The sequence below is a fragment of the Plecotus auritus genome, assembly GCF_963455305.1.
Source record: "Plecotus auritus genome assembly, chromosome: 4".
NCBI classification, from domain to species: domain Eukaryota; kingdom Metazoa; phylum Chordata; class Mammalia; order Chiroptera; family Vespertilionidae; genus Plecotus; species Plecotus auritus.
Genome location: NC_137775.1, coordinates 106,368,632 through 106,387,997, shown reverse-complemented (window position 1 = coordinate 106,387,997; position 19,366 = coordinate 106,368,632). Strand labels below are relative to the sequence as shown.

General features: G+C 53.0%; 1 protein-coding gene across 1 annotated transcript in view; it reads right to left on the bottom strand.

The window, feature by feature from the left end:
- Positions 1–19,366, bottom strand: part of PTPRN2 (protein tyrosine phosphatase receptor type N2) — a 458,587-nt gene that overhangs the window by 31,330 nt on the left and 407,891 nt on the right. Inside the window, exons 15-16 of the mRNA XM_080665141.1 lie at positions 14,022–14,169; positions 5,352–5,425 (exon numbers count right to left, since the gene is read on the bottom strand). Of these exons, the coding sequence (XP_080521267.1) occupies positions 5,352–5,425; positions 14,022–14,169 (222 nt within the window). The remainder of the gene's footprint in view (positions 1–5,351; positions 5,426–14,021; positions 14,170–19,366) is intronic.

The window sequence follows — 19,366 nt, the reverse complement described above, 5'->3', positions numbered from 1 at the left end:
CTGGGGGGTGAGGCTGGCCTGGGCGAGGGGCCACAGGCAGTTTGCTGGCCACCTACTCCTCTGGCTTTGTCAGGAAGGATGTCCGGAATGACATCCAGAAAACATCCAGTCTATCCGGTCTAATTAGCATAGACTAGAGGCCCGGTGCACAGATTCATGCACCAGTGGGGTCCCTCAGCCTGGCCTGTGGGGATTGGGCCGAATCTGTGCACCAGGCCTCTGACATCCCCTGAGGGTCCCAGATTGCGAGAGGGCACAGGCCAGGCTGAGGGACCTCACTGGTGCATGAATCTGTGCACAGGGCCTCTAGTTATTAAATAGGCATGACTGCCTGGTTTTCTCTCTAGAAACCCTAATGTGCATTAAAAACTTTGCAATAATTTCCCCAGTGTCCCTTCAGAAGTGATCTTAAAGAGGAGGTGTTCAGCGTGTCCTGAAGCCTGGAGGCTGGAGGAGACCATGGGCGAGTGTCGGTGGGGCCGCCTTGGGGACACCTGGGCCAACCTCTGAAACTGATATGAGAGTGAACATGACGTCCTCCTTCTGTGCTCTTACCTCACACCTGCTTTTCCTAGTGTCTGAAGCAACCTCCACAGACGTTTTCTTAAAAACAAGTGGCCATGAAGCCAGAGTTGTCAGGGCCCTTCTGGACACCAGCCTCAATCTGGGGGTTTATTGGGGAGCAAGGGGAGACTCTGGCTTAGGAGCTGACATTAGTTTCGTATTTTATTCTTATGAGTTGAGATTCAGTTAAGAAAATGCTGACTATGAAACATAATTATTGCACAAAATGTTTGCTTGTAAATATTTTCTGAAAACCAAAGAATTGGCTCTCTTATTTGGCCAATTGCTTATGCTATTCAGGGCATCATCCTCTGAGGAATCAATTTGTACTAGTTAATTAGACAAATGCATTCAAATACCAGTTAAATCAGTTAAACACTGAATTAAAACTTTATTTTTTTTAATAATTCTTTATTGTTGAAAGTATTACATATGTCCCCTTTTCCCCCATTGAACTCCTCCAGCCCTCCCCTGCCCCCCAGGCCCTCCCTACCCCACTGTCTGTGTCCAAGGGCCATGCATATGTGCATAAAGGTCCTTGGTTGATAACCTTTCCCCCACCAACCGTCCCCCACCTTCCCTCTGGGATTTCACACTCTGTTCCATGCTTCCATGTCACTGGATCTATTTTGTTACTTGGATTCCACATATGAGTGAGACCATGTGATAATTGTCTTTCTCTGACTGGCTTATTTCACTTAGCATGATACTCTCCAGGTCCCTCCATGCTGTCTCAAAGGGTAAGAGATCCTTCTTTTTTTACTGCTGCATAGTATTCCATAGTGTAAATGTACCACAGCTTTTTTATCCACTTATCCACTGATGGGCGCACTTGGGCTGTTTCCAGATCTTAGCTATTGTAAATTGTGCTGCTATGAGCATAAGGGTGCATACATTCTTTCTGATTTGGTGCTTCGGTTTCTTAGGATATATTCCTAGTAGTGGGATTACTGGGTCAATGGCAGTTCCATATTTAATTTTTTAGGAATCTCCATACTGTTTTCCATAATGGCTGTACCAGTCTGCATTCCCACCAGCAGTGCACGAGGGTTCCTTTTTCTCCACATCCTCGCCAGCACTTGTCGTTTGTTGATCTGTTGATGGTAGCCATTCTGAGAGGTGTGAGGTGATACCTCATTGTCGTTTTAATTTGCATCTCTCTAATGATCAGTGACTTTGAGCATTTTTTTCATGTCTCTTGGCCATCTGTATGTCCTCTTTAGAGAAGTGTCTATTTAGGTCCTCTGCCCATTTAAAAAAAATATATATTTTATTGATTTTTTACAGAGAAGAAGGGAGAGGGATAGAGAGCTAGAAACATCGATGAGAGAGAAACATTGATTAGCCGCCTCCTGCACATCCCCTACTGGGGATGTGCCCGCAACCAAGGCACATGCCCTTGACTGGAATCGAACCTGGGACCCTTCAGTCCACAGGCCGAAGCTCCATCCACTGAGCCAAACCAGTTAGGGCAAATTGGATTGTTTGTCTTCCTTCTGTTAAGTTGTATGACTTTCTTATATATTTTTGATATTAACCCTTTACCAGCTATATCAGTGGTCGGCAAACTGCGGCTCGCGAGCCACATGCAGCTTGCGAGCCACGGTTTGCCGCTCTGTTGACTAATGAGTTTGCTGACCACTGACGTAGACTCTCGATTCCGATAATTACAGGCTGTTGTTATTCCTTGTGATTAAGCCCCTATCCCAGTGGTCTGCAAACTCATTAGTCAACAGAGCGGCAAACCGTGGCTCACGAGCCGCATGTAGCTCATGAGCCGCAGTTTGCCGAACACTGAGCTATATCATTGCCAAATATGTTCTCCCATACAGTGGGCTCCCTTTTCGTTTTGTTGACAGTTTCTTTTGCTGTGCAGAAGCTTTTTACTTTGATGTAGTCCCATTTGTTTATTTTCTCCTTAGTTTCCTTTGCCTTAGGAGCTGTACCGTAAACATATTGCTAGGAGAGATGTCTGAGATTTTGCTGCCTATGGTTTCTTCTAGGACTTTCATGGTGTCATTTACATTTAAATCTTTTATCCATTTTGAGTTTATTCTTCTGTATGGTGTAAATTGGTGGCCTAGTTTCATTTTTTTTTGCATGTATCTGTCCAATTTTCCCAACACCATTTATTGAAGAGACTGCCTTGACTCCATTGTATACTTTTGCCTCCTTTGTCAAATATTAATTGAGAATGATTGCTTGGGTCCATTTCTGGGGTCTCTGTTCTGTTCTATTGGTCTATATGCCTGTTCTTGTGCCAGTACCAGGCTATTTTGATTACAGTGGATTTGTAGTTTAACTTGAAATCTGGTATTGTGATTCCTCCATTTTTGTTGTTCTTTCTCAAGATTGCTGCAGCTATTCAGGGTCTTTTTTGGTCCGATATAAATTTTTAGAGTATTTGTCCTAGATCTGTGAAATATGCCATTGGTATTTTAATAGCAATGGCATTGAATCTGTAGAGTGCCTTGAGTATGGACATTTTAATGATGTTGATCCTACCAATCCAGGAACACTGGATTAAAACTTTAAACATTTTCCTCCCTTAATAAACTGCAGAATAAAGAGGGAGGTGATCCTCACCTGCTGATGGAGACTTCAGCCTGTCCCTGTTGTGAAATGTGCAGTTTTGACAAAGCTGCCATGTGACTGATGGTGCTCAGCCTCTGCCCCAGTGCCCACCGCCTGAGGGGCCTCTCTTGGACACCGTGCGGGAAAGCAGGGCCTTGGTTCCCTTTCCCAACCTCCAATTTAAAAGCAAAGACCGCCCACTATTGACCATGGGTGGTGGCGGAGTTTAATGTGGCTGAGCACAACCACGGTGACGGATGGCCAGTCTCTCCTGCGCAGCCAGGCTCCCAGCCCTAACGGCGCTTCTCATTCAGCTGCTGGACGCAGCTGCCATGGCCTCCGCTATTTCAGAGGAAGACGTTCCATGGGCTTCTAGTCCATCCTTACAACTCGAGGCATAAGAAAGAGCTGTGGCATCGAATAGAGGAGGGAACACAACAAGATCACTTCTCTCTCTCGGGGCTGCCTTCTGACCTAAGTCCCCGCAGGAGCTGCTCCTGGACGATGCTGTTCCTACACCAGCAGCCGGGCCCGCCCGACGCTGGGCTTCAGCAGGCACGGGGACTCGGAACCCACATGGGGCACAGGGGCTTGCGCACACGCCCTCATGGCTTTCGGACCTGGGACGACTCCTTTAGTCCTCCCGTGGGTCCTCCTAGGGACCAGGAGCCACAGAAGGACGTGACTCTCCTGGTTCCAGGGGCCTGGGGTCAGTGCCACGGTCCGTCGTGCAGGCCGGGGCCAGGCAGCTACGGACCCGCTTCCCCGGACACAGCGCCTCTCACAGCGGGGCGGGCGGCTTCGCCTTGATGGTTTGAATTAGAACCAACAAGAAAATCCAAGCACATGGCAATGTGCTCGAGAAGACTGTGGCCGCAGGAGAACCTGGGAACCAGGGGTCGAGGTCTGGAGGCACCTGCAGGAGGACCCAGCACAGACAGCCTTCTTCCACGCAGCCACAGGCCAGGGCGGCTCGGCCGGGCAGGCAGGCACACTGCCGTCTTCCTGCGCTGCCTGGACGGGCAGTGAGAAGTGTCGGGAAGCACTCTGTGGCTCAGGCATGCGGGGTCTCAACAAGAGGCGTTTATACAACAGGCCCTTTGGAATGAGTGGGACCAGCTAATGTGGCCATGTGGCCCACCGTCAGCAGCTGCCGCTTGAAGTCACATGGCGATGCTCTCACGGACAGCTCACCACTGGGGAGCCAGGGGGCTGCTAGCACACGGGGTGCCTTTCACGAGTTCAGAGACCCCTGTCCCACCCAAACCTCTGTCACCTGTAAAGTCATTGCCTTGGAATAACAGCCAGTGTGGCACCCCCACACAGTCCTTGACTGGATGCAAATCAAGATTTCAGGGAGACGTTTCTACACCTCCCTTAAGACCAACGTGGAGAAACACGTCTAAATTGAGGCGACCTCAGCCTCTCGCCCTCATAAACCCACACCAAGCCCTTCTCTGCTGCCGGTTTAAATGCCATGCACCACACTCCTGTGGCCTCTGCTTGCAGGTACACAGCCCTCTCCCCGCGGCTGCAGACCCCCAGCCCTGTCCTCCCTGCCCAGGGCAGGGGCACCTCTCCAGAAGCTGAGATGGTGGGCTGGCCGTGGGGACCTGACAGTGAGGGGTCACAGGGTGACAGAGACCCCTGTCCCTCGTCTGGTCCGCAGCTCCAGCTCCCAGAGGGCACAGCACCTGCACCCTCCAGACACCCAGGTGCCAGGCGTGGCTCTAATTCCCCTTTTCCCCTGAATGCATCAGGCACCAGCGGGCCTAGGAAAGGGCAAACCTACAGGCCGTTGGCAATGGCCCCTCCTGGTCACTGCTCCCTGCCCAGGACACAGCCACCTAGATCACTGGGTAAGCTGGTTGCTGAATGACACTAGTTACTTCATTGAGACTAATAACCTGGCTGAGACTTAGTTACCTGGTTAGGGCTAGTTACTGCTTGGGACTAAGAACACAGTTGAGACTAGTTAACTGGTTAAAGCTGGTTTCTGGTTGAAACTAGTTACCTGGCTAAGACTGGTTGCCTGGTAGAGACCAGTTACCTGATTAAGGCTGGTTACTGGTTGAGGCTAGTTACCCAGTTGAGGCTAATTATCAGCTCTCTACTGGGAGCAGGGCAGGGCATGTTTTCCCTGCCAACCTCACATAGTTTGCCCACATGGTGCCCTGGGAAAGGCTGGCGGCCTCCGTGGGGACAGTACTTACAATGGGGCTGGCGTTGATGTAGTCCGAGTTGCTGTGGCTGTTTTCCGGCTTCAGCAGGATCCTGGAGTGGTCATCTACAAAGGCCCAGAGCAGAGTCAGGTCTGTGCCAGCCCACACCGTGCAGGAGTGCGCGCGCAGCAATGCCACGAGTGCCCTGTGGCTGTCCTCTTCAGGCGGCGTCCCCTCCGAGTGCTCAGCCCTTCCCACAGAGCTCAGGGTGATCCACCCCTTCTCCCCACTTACTCCCGTCACCGTCCGCAGAGGAGAATCGGGCTGTGCGAGGACCTGACACTATGTCCCACTTGGTACAACCTGGAGAGACTCTTGTTTTTATATGTAAAGTTCAAACACCACGGTTATTTGTGACATTTACATAGAGTTTACCTTTAAACATGTTTGGCAACATAGTAAATAAATATTGACATGCAGAGGAAGCTATTAGGCCATCACTCAATACCTCAAGCTTTGTCGTCTACAAGCAGCTAAATCCTTGAGGTGACAGGAATTTCGTTTTAAATGGCGACTAAGAGGAAAGGAAAATGCGGATCCAGCGGGAACATGGCAGAGGTGTGCAGTGGGGCCTCCCTGACACAAACACCCATAAACAGGCAAAACACTGTCATTCACGTTGAACCCAGAAGCCATGGGGTGCAGGCCTGTGACCTCTCCAATGCGTCACCCTGCTGCGTACAGTGAGGGCCCTCTTTGCCCTTTTCCAGGAACTTTCAAAAGGAGACCTTGTGGGGAACGGAGCAGGGCCTGCTGGGAGCAGGTGGGTCACCCGGGTCCTGCCCTCTCCTTCCAGCGCCCGTGGCTCCGCAGCCACCAGTCTGTCCCTCCCTGCAGGTCCATTGGAGCAGAGTCACTGGCGCGAGAGCGTGAGGGCACTCACTCTGCAGGCTTCTGCGCGCGGCTGCCTGTTGGCGGCGCATGCACACCTGCGCCTCCTCTGAGAAGATGATGACCCGGCTGGCGCAGGAAGCAGGGTTTTGGTGAATGTGAGCGGTTCACTGTGGCCCTGCTTCCCTGGGGTCTCAGGCTGTGGTCTGTGCTTCCCATCCCCTGGGATGTTACCTAATTTCTAAATAATGGCTCTGGAGCCTGAGATGCTGGGGAGTCATGGAACTGCTCGAACTTGGGAAGGATGTCTGTTGGCCTGGAGGCTGCCCTCCTGCTCTCATTAGGATATTCACGTCAGCTCTTCCCAGTAGAGACAAGACGGATCAGAACCGTCTAGAGTTGGGGGCAGCCCATGCAGGCGTGGTGCGTACAGAGGTGTCTTGTGCATGTACCCAGATGTTGTATACGTGCTTTGCAGAATGTGCAGTGGCGGCTGCCAAAGCACCCACTAACATACGAATAATGATGCAATCCCCACGGATGCAGTGGCTTTGGGCTCCCGCACACATTTATTCTTGAGAGAATGAAAACGGGCAGGAAATGGAAATAAAATTTACCAGAAAAATTGGGCAACTCTGACACCCTACTGTGTTATAAACACGACCTCCAAAGTTAAGGTCAAGTGGACACACCGGCCTGAGATGGGACGGCGGCTCAGAAGCAGGCACCCTTTGCAGCAGGGCCTGCGGTCCCAGCCTGCCTTCTCGACCTGAGCAGAGCGCCAGCTGCTTCGGGGGCTCAGGGGTCTCCTGGGAGCCCCACGGGGGTTTCAAAACGTCAGAGCTCCATGCCTGCCCGTCACAGCCTGGGTTCTTTGAGGTAGCAGGGAGCTTGTTTAGTTTCTAGCATTAGGCCCCTTGAACCTGCTTTTGAAACGCCTGGTGCCTGCAGAGTGGCGAGGCCAGGGCACAGCGCGGGTGGCCCCGCAGCGGTGGGAGGGGCATTCGGCTCAGCTGGGTGAGTCTGAGTTACTCTGTGGCTCACTTTTCCTGCTCACTGTGTTGTTGTTGGTTTTTATCTTCATGTGAGGGTATTTTTCTCTATTGCTTTTCAGGGAGGGAGGGGGAGAGAGAGCAACATCAATGTGTGAGAGAGAGAGAAACATCGATGTGAGAGACATTGACTGGTTGTCTCCTGCTTGTGCCCTGAAGAGGGGCAGGGAGTGAACCTGAAACCCTGGTATGTGCCCTTGACCGGAATGGAACCTGAGACCCTTCTGTGCGGGGGGTAGGGGGGTGACTAACCACTGAGCAGCACCAGCCATTGTTTTTGAGGTGATGTCCCTGGATTCAGCGTGATGACATTGGGCTCTGACCGCGGCCACCCTTGTCCTCTGCAGTGGGGTGGAGGGTGGCCTGGCGGGGTTGTGAGCTGAGGGGAAGCGTCTCATCCTCTCTCTGGCCTGGACTCCACGGACTGGATCCTGTCCTTTCATGTTCTCACACCTGCGCCAGGAGCAAATATAGCCCACAGACCAACCCCCGGAGCAGGAAGGTGTGGCCACGGGGCGCTCGGCCACTGGGCGTGTTCTTCAAGGACTCCCTCCGACCTCCCGCAGAACCAGGAAACACGGACATTCAGGCTGTCTTCCTGACCCCGTGACCAAGGCCTTTTCTCCAACAAGAGCCACAGCAGCGATTGTCGTTTTAGAAATGCGTTTACCTCCTGTGGCCATTCCGTCACATTTCAGGGCGATGCCCACTCCCTGCTTTCGCCTGGCACAGGTCACCTCACAGAGTGTGCCCTGCGCCTGGGTTTCGGGGTGAACTCCTTTTAGCATTTGTGTGAGGCAGGCCTGGGGGTGATCCCAGCTTCTGTGAGACACAGTGCTATTAGCCAACGCCACCCAGGAGCTTTACGGAGGCTGCAGGCATCAGCTTTGCCAAGCGGGAAGGAGAAGACGCCCATTAAGAAGGGACTTGAGCCCTGGCGGGTGTGGCTCAGGTGGTTGGGTGTCGTTTCGTGTACCATGGGGTCAATGGTTCAGTTCCTGGCCAAGGGCATGGACCTGGGTTGTAGGCTCAATCCCTCATAGGGGGCGTGTGGAGGCAACCAATCCATGTTTTTCTCTCATTGATGTTTCTCTCTCTCCCTCCCCCGCTCTCTTATATCTCAATAAAAACATATTCTTTAAAAAAGAAGAAGCTTGAACGAACTCCTGAGCACTCACCCTGCACCAACACCTGCTTCAAGAACAGTATTTCTAATTTCTCCTGCGTTTGGTTTGCTCTAAACAGAACTCACACATATCACCTGTTGCTTCCCACCACACCGTGCCACAGACAGAATGGGGACTGTTCTCCCATTTTAGGCTGAAAAACTAAGGCCCAGAAGCACCCAGTGAGTGGCTGGGCAGAGGCCACATGGCCAACGGCCAGGAGACCAGGTGTGAGGTCCAATCCCGCACCTGCAGCCACGGTGTCTGGGTCAGTTATTCAATATTTTAAAGTGTCGGACTTGTCATCCAAAGTGTGGGATACTGATGGCGAACTCACAGGCGTGTCGTGGCAAGAGGTGTGTATAAGTAGACATTGCAATCATGTAGCAAGGGGCTCACGGACAGTCAGGATCGCAGGTGCACACGCCTGATGGTGAAAAGCCCGTAGAACTGACGGAGGCGTTTAGGATGGTGGACACATGATGTTGCCACGAAGTAGAAGATGGTTTTCATAAATGCCAACAGGAGACACTGCATGCTGTGAGAGGCCACAGAGCCCTGCAGGTAGATAAGCGAGGGTCCTGTGGGGGTTGCTGCAGCTCGGCCAGCGGATCCGCTCCGGCATGGCCTGTCCAGGCCTGTCCCACGCGCCACACGAGCCGCTGGAGCCCACCCGAGAGGGCGCCAGGCCTCCGTGGCCGTCGATACCAAGGATCTCTATGGACGGTTCCCACAGCTGGGGCGTGACTCACCGACCCAGTGCATGACGATGTGGGTCCTTCACTAGCAGGTGAAGGCCCTGGTGTGCTGAGGTGTCAGGAGTCCGTGGGGTCATGGCCATCCAAGTGGTCAGCCTGGACTGGCACCATTGCAATTTCCCTTTGTGATTTAGATGAAACCATCACGCTGGGCAGACGCCACTGTCCGTGCTTTGCAGCTGTGTCCGTGGAGGTGCGGTGTGTGTTGGGGGACGGGCCAGCACGTGTCTGGAGGGTCAGCTCCAAGTCGCTCATGTAGACCGTGCCCTGGGATAAGCCCACGGCATCGGGGCCACCATTCCTGCGTGGGTGTCGCAGGCCCAGGGGCAGCTTCTGCTCTGTAAACCCACAGCCGAGGCTCTCCCACACCGTTGGTTCTGTGCTGAGGCCAGATGGCCGGCCTAAGGGTTCTGCCAACACACACAGAAATGCCTTTACTGACTGGGGCTTGTAGTTGATGCAAAGCAATAAATTTAAAAATGTGTTTTTTAATTGATTTTAGAGAGAGAGGAAGGGAGAGGGAAAGAGAAACATTGGTTGCCTCCCGCAGACACTCCGGCTGGGGACCCAACCCGAAAGCTGGGCATGTGCCCGGCAGGGAGCCCAGTCAGTGACCGTTTAGTGCACTAGCCAACACGCAACCTGCTGAGCCGCCCAGCCAGGGCAAAGCGACACATTTTTATTTTATGTTTGTTTCTGAATTCTGAGAAGCTAAAGAGATGTTTTCTTTGCAGACAGTTTCCGATCACTGTGGCAGAGACGAAGGTGTGTGACAGATCCCGGGGGCACGCATGACTGGCCAGCTCACATCGACCAGTGCGTCCTTGGCCTCGGGGAGTGTGGGTCCTATGGCTGCTGGAGGGAACGTCCACACACCCAGCGCGTAGCCACCACTGCTTATAGTGCGCAGGCTGTCCTTTAGCCCAGGTGTCGGTGGGCTGGCTCCCCCGGAGTCGGGGGCGGAGGGCCTGGGCCCTGGCTTCCAGTTGTTGCCCAGCCTTCTGGGCCCCGTGGCCTCTCCTCACATCACGTCTGCCTCCCTCGGGCAGGGTCACCAGGGCGATCCAGGATAACTCTCTCCTGTGAGGGCATGTGGAATGTGAGCCTTTGCCACATCAGATAATGTAGTCATGATTTTGAGGGTTGGGACGAGGGCACCTCGAAGGCCATTGTTTTGCTGCCACACCCAGCAAAGTGACAAAGCGCTGCCTGGCAGAGACCGAGAGTCTCACAGGAGCAGCCTGGGATCTGGGACCCGTTCCTGCTGCCCATGGCAGAGTGGGTGCCCGCTGACACCCTCCTCAGCCAGGTTAGCAAGCACCGCGGTGCCGGCTGCTGGTGCAGATGGTGGGGCCACGGGAGCGTCTGTCCTGTGTCTGTTTCAACCAAAAGCTTCGCAGGTGCCCACCTCTCGTCTTGCAGATGGAAGCATTCCAACAGGTAGCATCCCTGCGCCTGCGCCTCCGAGGATGGAGAGGAGGTGGAGTTGGTGGAGGGCAGTGATTGCTGTTGAGGTTCTGGTCGCTTGGCAGGTGAGAGGGAACAGGCGGCCACGGTCTTCCAGCTGAGGCCATGAGGCGCTGGTCACGCTGGCTGAGGTGGGTGGGGATGGGCGGGTCTTTGTGGTGGGTGTGCGGCTAGAGCATGGTGGGTAGTAGGTCTGGGACTGGGCTGGTGAGACGGCCCCTGGGAGGTCACCTCAGAAAGCAAAGGTGAGTGTAAAACCAACTACGTTATAAAGAGGAACATCCAAAATACAGCTGCACCTGCCTGTGTCTGGTTAAAGAAACACACACCAAAAACTGTGGTCAGGGACATCACTGGAATTCTGGGAGCATTGGGGGACTGAAACAGGATATTAAGAGACCATTGTGATTTTCTTAGTCCTAACAGGGCTGTGAGGGTGCAGACACCATCCTTGTTTTTAGGAGACGCGGGCTACAGTGGTGAGATGGCGTGACACAGTCCCAACAGCAAATAAATAAAGCACACACTCACACACGCACACACTCACACACCCTCACTGTCACATACACACACTCACACCCACACCCACACACTAACACACGCACACTCACACACTCTCAAACCCACACCCACACACAGACTAACACATGCACACACTCACACACCCTTACTGTCACATACACACACTCACACTCTCACACCCACACCCACACCCACACACTAACACACGCACACACTCACACACCCTCACTGTCACATACACACACTCACACTCACACCCACACACTCACACTCTCACACCCACACCCACATACTAACACATGCACACACTCTCACACACCCACCCCCACACACGCACACTTAGTCACCCACACCCCCTCACACACTCACCCAAACACATGCACACTCTCACACACACACAGTCACACACACATTGACTGTCTCACATGCACTCAATGTCACACCCCCCCCACACACATATGCACATACTCTCACATACACTCTCACACACACACTCACATGCACACACTCCCTTACACATGCACACTCACACATACACACTCAACTGTCTCACACACCCCCACACATATGCACACTCTCACACACACACTCACACACTCTCACATGCACACACTCCCTCACACACACACCCAAACACACTCACATACTAACTCACACTCACATAAACACCCATTCACACCCACACATACACCCACTCACACACCCAAACTTACACACACACTATCATACACACACTCACTCCCACACTCACATAAACATCCACACACACGCACACTCATACACGTACACACTCACACACACTCACACACCCACACTCACACACACACACACTCACTCCCACACTCACATAAACACCCAAACACATGCACACTCACACACTCACACACACACACACACACACACCCACACACACCAGCAAAAATGTCCCACTGTCGAGGAGCCGTTGTGGAGTCCAGGTCACGGGTGTGTAGTTGACCATCGGTTGTGGTTCAGCTGAGTGTGTGTGATGTCAGCATGGGAGAGTGAGGGGCTGTGCCAAGCAGTGGCATTTCTCCTCTGCAAAGGGCTCCAGGAGGGGCCCACACAGGTCCCTGTGTCAGGTCCTCTGGGCCAGGAGGGTGACCTGCACTGATGTGGAGACAGCCCACGCCGCCCAGGGTTGGGGGAAGGGACGCTGACAGGTGGCATTGCTCTTTGCGCCTGGTGGCTGCACCTGGCGAGCACCCGCAGGTCGCCAGGACCTTGAGGGACGGCCACCAGACGTTCCTCCCCGCCCCGCCCCGCCCCGCCCCGCCCCGCCCCGCCCGAGCTTACTCTGTCGAGGGTTTTATCAATGACTTGAAGGTGTAACTGTGCTTATAAAAATGTGTGGATGGAGAGCACGGAGGGGAAGGAACCAGGAACTGGGGATGAAAACCTTCCAGAGAGTGCACGGCAGGACGGCGCAGGCAAGCTCTGGCACAGCTGGGGGAGGGGTCTGGGCCCACATTCGGCTCACAGCGGGAAGACCCTGAGTTCTGCAAGCCAACAGTGGCACGCCCACTGCCCAACGAAAACTCACACCGCCGGACTAGAAGACCCCGTGAGGGGAGGTACTGCCATCTGAGGCCACGTGCGTCGCGGGGTGTGTTCCCCAAGGCTGGCCCCATCCACTCACTTCAAGGCTCTCCCGCGTGGATGTGGCAAGACCAGCCAGCATTTGAGAGATGCCCCCCAGGTCCCCACTCTGAAGGGTGCAGGTCAATCCTGATGGGTTTCCCTTGAGGCCGGAGGAGGTGGCTGTGTGAACGGAGGAGGGATGCGCCTTTGCTCAGGGACCCTTTATCCACTCGACCCAGCCATGTGGACTTGCTGCCCCCCCTCTCCCTTCCCACCCACCAGCAGGGCTGCTCCTCATGCCCCAAGGCGGGCCGCCCAGACTGTGGACGGCCGGGTCAGCATGGCGGCCTTTCCAACTCCCAGTTCCCAAGTCCCAGGAAGAAGGTGGCTCCAGCTCTGGTCAGAGGGGGCATCGCCGCAGCTGGGCCTGGTCCCTGTGTGGCCGAGGACCGGACTGCTGCTGGCCCTGAGCCTGCCCAGCAGGGCTGCGCAATGCCTGGAAGGAATGGTACCGCCCTCGGCCGCTGTGTCTGGGTTCCACAGGGAAGGGTGCCCGGGAAAGGCTCTGGGCTAACACCCACCCACGAAACCTGCCAGCCCAGCCTGCACCTGACCTCGGGGACTTGCAGCGAGCACCTCCTGAGATCTGCTTCTTCCCAACTGCCCTCCATCCAGGTCCTGAGGACAGAGGTCATGCGTGGCCCACTGGTGTCTCTGTCATGAGTCCCTGGCACATAGTAGGTGCTTAATAAATAACTGTTGGTTGGACTTTTCTTTCTGCTTTTCCACTGTCAGTGGTTCCTGGCCAGGTAGCGGTCCACAGTGGATGCTGCCTTGGCGATGGCTGTTCACCCCGTGCCCACAGCCGGCACCACGCTCATCCCCTCCAACCCTCACAGTGCCACGTTGCCAGGGCAACCGCATGCTCCCAGCTGCAGAGGATGAGGCTCTGAGGGGTGTAGCAGCAAGTTTTCCACGGTACCATGACAGCCGCCCGACAGCGCAGGCAGCTGGCACCTCTGTCCCCATTGGGGTTTTAGGACTGTGCCCAACCCCAAGACAGACACAGATTCTGTGATTTTAGGCTGGGATAGCCTCAAGGGGTGTCCACACTGCTGTTCACAGTGGGGGACAGGCTGCCGCAGAGAGGGCGCATGGTGGGGGTGGGGAAGGGGGGCTTCCCAGCCATGAGAATGACATGGGGGACCATGAAGACAGAGGTTCAGCCCGTCCCTCCCTTCCCGGTGGTGCCCCTGCGGTACGTACAGGCCAGTACCGCTGGGCAGCGGTTCTTGGGCACGTTCTCCTCCCTCTGGGCCACGAGCGAGCTGTTGGGCTCTGCCTGGTATGCGCACAGCGCCTCCCACTCCTTCTCCAGCCGGTTCTTGTTCCTCAGGTGGTCCTCCATGTAGGCCTGCAATGGGAACCAGCGTCAGGGCGCAGGACATGGGCGGGCGGGCCGGGACACGGGGCGCCAGGGCCCACATCCCCTGTGTGCACAATCAGGGTGCGGCCCCACCCTCCAGGCCTTCGGAAGGACAGGAGGACAGGCTGCCAGGCGCACGGGCAGACATGGAGCTCGCACTCCTGGCTGGGTCAGAGGGGTCTGTCGGTATGGACAATGCTGAGCCTGGGCTGTGCAGACAGCCCCCTCGCTGTCAGGACAGGACTGGGAGAGCCAGGCCAGGGCAGACAGGTCTGATCAACCACCAGGTGCTGGACGGGAACCGGGAGGCAGCGAATGGGGCTCACGCCTCAGGACGGCTCCCTGCGCCATGCTGAAGGGCACAGGGCTTATGAGGTCAGGAGGGGAGGCTGGGAGCAGGTGTGGGCCAGGGGAATGTAGCGCAGAGGGTAAGGGCTCTGGAGGTCTGGCTGGGGTGTCGGGAGGTTTGGGAGCAGGGTCTGGGCTTGGAAACAGGAGGATGCTGCCAGGGAAGGGACGGATATCGCTGCACAAAACAGCTCATGTCCCATGGGGACACCGCGTGGAAGGCTAAAGAACCAGGATTCACCCAGCCGCCGACACTGCAGCCCGGGAAGGCGCCTCAGTAAATGTTCACAGTGAAAGCCACTTTCTTTTTCTCAGAGAACCACTAGTGTGAACAGATACGATGCTGCAATGTTATTTGAGACTCGAGGCCCAGTGCCGAATGCTGATCCTCCTTAATGAATCTGTCCAAAGGTCAAGGTCAGTGCCAGTGAGCCTCCTTCTCTCAAGTCTGACCAGGACATGCCTGTCGCCACCCATCTGATCTGCCTTACCGACAAACCCCCACCTCAGACACTTACTATTATTTTATTTATTATTATTATTATTATTATTATTATTATTATTATTATTTTAAATATATTTTATTGATTCTTCACAGAGAGGAAGGGAGAGGGAGCCAGAAACATCGATGAGAGAGAAACATCAATCAGCCGCCTCCTGCACACCCCCCACTGGGCATGTGCCGCAACCAAGGTACATGCCCTTGACTGGAATCGAACCTGGGACCCTTGAGTCCCCAGGCCGATGCTCCATCCACTGAACCAAACCGGTTAGGGCTATTATTATTTTTGTTAACCCTCACCTGAGGAAATTTTTTTATTGATTCTTTTTAGAGAGAGTGGATGGGAGGGAGGGAGAGAGAGACAAAGAGAGAGAGAGAGAGAAACATTGATGAGAGAGACACATTGATTGGTTGCTTCCTGCAACGCCCCAACCTGGGCCGGGTATTGGACCTGCAACCCAGGTATGTGCCCTTGAGCAGGAATCGAACCCTTGGTCCTTTGGTGAGCAGGCCACTGCTCTAACCACTGAGCACACTAGCCACTTACTGTTTTATTGGTTTTTAAAATCTTTATTGTTGAGATTATTACAGATGTCCCTCTTTTCCCCCCATTACCCCCCCCTCCACCCAGTTCCCGCCCTGCCCTAGGCCTTTACCACCTTATTGTCTGTGTCCATGGGTAATGCATATATGCATAGAAGTTCTTTGTTAACCTGTTCCCGCTGCCCCCCCTCCCAAGATTCATCAGTCATCTGTTCCATGGTTCCATGACTCTGGTTCTATTTTATTCATCTGACTAGAGGCCTGGTACATGGATTCGTGCACCGGTGGGGGCCCTCCATGTTGCCTGTGGGGATCAGGCTGAAACCGGCATCCAAGATCCCCTGAGGGATATAGTAATACGTGAAGCGGCAGGCGGCTGGGGAGGAGCCGCTCCTGCTCATTCTTGTCAGCTGAGCATCTGCCCTTGTCTTCTACCACCGCCCCTTGCATCTCCTGGTCTGCCGCACCCAGCTATGGAGAAGTGGGTCCTTAGGGTGGAGCTCCCATGGCCTCACTAGGGGTGCAGATTGAGGCTTGGAGAAGTGGAGTGAGTGCCTGAGGGATGCCCGGGGCGGACCAGGGAGTCGTGGTAGCTGTGTGGCAAGGCCGCCCACTTTGCGCCCCTTTCTGCAAGTCCTGGGGTGGCTCCAGTCTGATAGGAGGAGGCGGGCACTAGGGATGGAGTTTGTGGTCTCTTTTTTCCCTCCCTCTGTCCGTTGGTCCTGGCTGCTGGGGGAGGACATGGCCAGAGGGGTTGACGGGGGTCGGGGGCGCCACACCTCTGGAGCAGTGCCTGGGGAATGGCAGAATTTGGGCTGATGGCCTGGCCTACCAATGTGAACTGCAGCGCAGCCCCACCTACTTGTGATTTTTCATAGACTCAATCACCTGTTTCTCTTTTTGTCTAAGTTGGTCAGTGCATGTCATAGTGACTGGTCGACTGGTCGCTTAGGCTTTTATATATATATAGATTCCTTGTTTTGTTCATTAGATTTCTTGTTCCTTTATTTTGATTTTTAGATTCAATTGTTGATAGATATGTATTTATTGCCATATTGTTCATATTTTTTCTTTTTTTGTGTGTGTTCATATTTTTTATCTTTCTTCCTTCTCCTCCCCCTTCTCTCCCTTCACCTCTTCCTCATTCTGCTCCTCTTCCTCCTTCTCCTTCTTCTCTTCTTAAAAAAGACCCTTCAACATTTCACATAATACTGGTTTGGTGATGATGAACTCCTTTAGCTTTTCCTTTTTTTAAATTCTTTATTGATTAAAGTATTAAATATGTCTCTTCCCCCCTGCCCATTGATCTCTTCCAGCCACTCCTACCCTCTCCTTTAGCTTTTTCTTGTCTGTGAAGCTCTTTCTGACCTTCAATTCTAAGTGAGAGCTTTGCTGGGTAGAGTAATCTTTGTTGTAGATCCTTGCTGTTTATAGCTTTGAATATTTCTTGCCACTCCCTTCTGGCTTGCAAAATTTATGTTGAGAAATTAGCTGACAATCATCTGGGCACTTCCTTATAAGTCATTAACTGCTTTTCTTTTGCTGCTTTTAAGATTCTCTCTTTGTCTTTAATCCTTGGCATTTCAATTATGATGTGTCTTGGTGTGGTCCTCTTTGGGTTCCTCTTGTTTGGGACTCTCCATGCTTCCTGTCTACTTCTATTACCAGGTAGGGGAAGTTTTGTCATTATTTTTTTCAAATAGGTTTTCATTATCTTGCTCTCTCTCTTCTCCTTCAGGCACCCCCATAATGTGAATGTTGCTTGAAGTTGTCCCAGAGGCTCCTTACTCTATCTTCATACTTTTGGATTCTTTTTTCTTTTTGCTCTTCTGGTTGGATGTTTTTTGCTTCCTCATATTACAAATCACTGATTTGATTCTTGGAATCCTCTACTCTACTGTTGGTTCCCTGTAAATTATTCTTCATTTTAGTTAGTGTATCCTCCATTTCTGACTGGTCCTTTTTCACGACTTTGATGTTCTTACTAAGATCCTTAAAATTATCACTAAGATCTTGAAAGTCTCACTAAGTCCCCTGAAGCTCTCATTAAGTTCCTTGAGCATCCTTATAACCATTGCTTTGAACTCTGTATCTAGTAGTTTGCTTGCTTCCATTTCATTTAGTTCCTTTTCTGAAGATTTCTTCTGTTCTTTCATTTGGGACATGTTTCTTTGTCTCTGCATTTTGGCTGCTTCCCTGTGTTTGTTTCTATGTATTAGGTAAAGCTGCTCTGTCTTCTGTACTTGATAGAGTGGCCTTGTGTAGTAGGTGTTCTGTAGGGACCAGTGGCTCAGCCTCGCCAGTCACCTGAGCTGGGCCCTCTAGGTGCACCCTGTGTGAGTGTGGACAGTCTTGTTGTAGTTGAGCCCTGATTGCTGTTGGTGTCAGTGGGAGGAGTTGACCTCCAGGCCAATTGGCTATGAGGACCAGCTGTGACTACAGTGGAAGAGCTGCTGTGCAGGAGACACCCCTCTGGAGCAAGCCTTACTTCTATGGGGCTTTGGTGCTCACTGAGTCTGTCTCTTGAGTGTGTTGCTTGTGGACGTGTAGAGTTCTAATCTGGTATGGTCTGAAGCTGTTCACTGGGTGCACTGGCTCTGGGAGGTGCAAAGTCAGCCACTGCCTGGGGCCACCCATCAGGAGCTACAGAGCAATCTGCAGATGGCTGCTACTTGTGTTGGGTTTGGAAGTGCCCAGGGTGAAGAAAGGCAGGCTGCTGCTGGTGTGGGGTCTTGGGCCTCTTATTGATAGGTATGTAGCACACTGAGCTCAGCTGCTGCTTGTTTGGGAGATTTTAGGAAAGTCTGAAGCCTGAGGCAGGACAGGCCATTCAGATGGAAAAGCTGCTACAAACAGTTTGGATGAAGCTGCAATTGGGTGGGGCACGGTCTCAAGAATCACCAGGGCTGAGCAAAGAGTGTGAGCCAGGCTGATGGAGACTCAGATATGGCTACTAGTCAGCACTGTGATGGGGGAGGTCACAGAACAAGAACAATGACCGCTACCAGCACTTTTGTCTGGGAGAAAGCTGCCCCCTAGTTCCTGCCCCGATGCTAGACAGTCCAGTTCCTCCCCATATGTCCCTGGCTCTCTCCAAGTCATTGCCCCAGCACTGGAGCTCAGAGGGAGTGGGACCACATAAGTTTGTGCACTGGCCCTTTAAAAGGAACTGCCTGGGTGTCAGCAGCCTCTGTGTCACTCAGCCACAATCCCCACTAGTTTTTACAGCCCAAAGTTAAAGGGACTTCTCTTCCCAGCCGCTGGAACCCTGGGCTGTGGGTTTGGTGTGGGGCTGGGGCCCCTTGATTCCCACAGGAAGCCTCTGTAGCCACAATATCCCTCTCAATTAAAAACACACAATGCACAAAAAAAAAAAAACACGCCCCGCAAGGGTGTTGGACCAGCCCGTTCCCTGTCTCCACCCCTCCTACCAGTCTCGATGCACTTTCTTCTTTACTTCTCTAGTAGGACTTCCATTCAGCCAGCTTTCAGGTGGGGTTCTGGATGATGGTAGCTCTGTATTTTAGTTGTAATTTTGATGTGGTTGTGGGAGATGCACTTGCCTATGCCATCGTCTTGGTTCCTCTCCAGACACTTACTGTTTAAAACCTCATCTCCATTAGGTTAGTCACATTCTCCTTGGGCGTCAGGATCTTCCTCTTCTGGGGGGTCACTTGTTTTGAGAATGGGGCTCACTTAGCATGTGATCAATATTGTGGAATGATTGCAGCCTGGAACTTTGTAACTAATTGGAATCACAGAGAACAATTTTATATCCATGATGAGCATCCA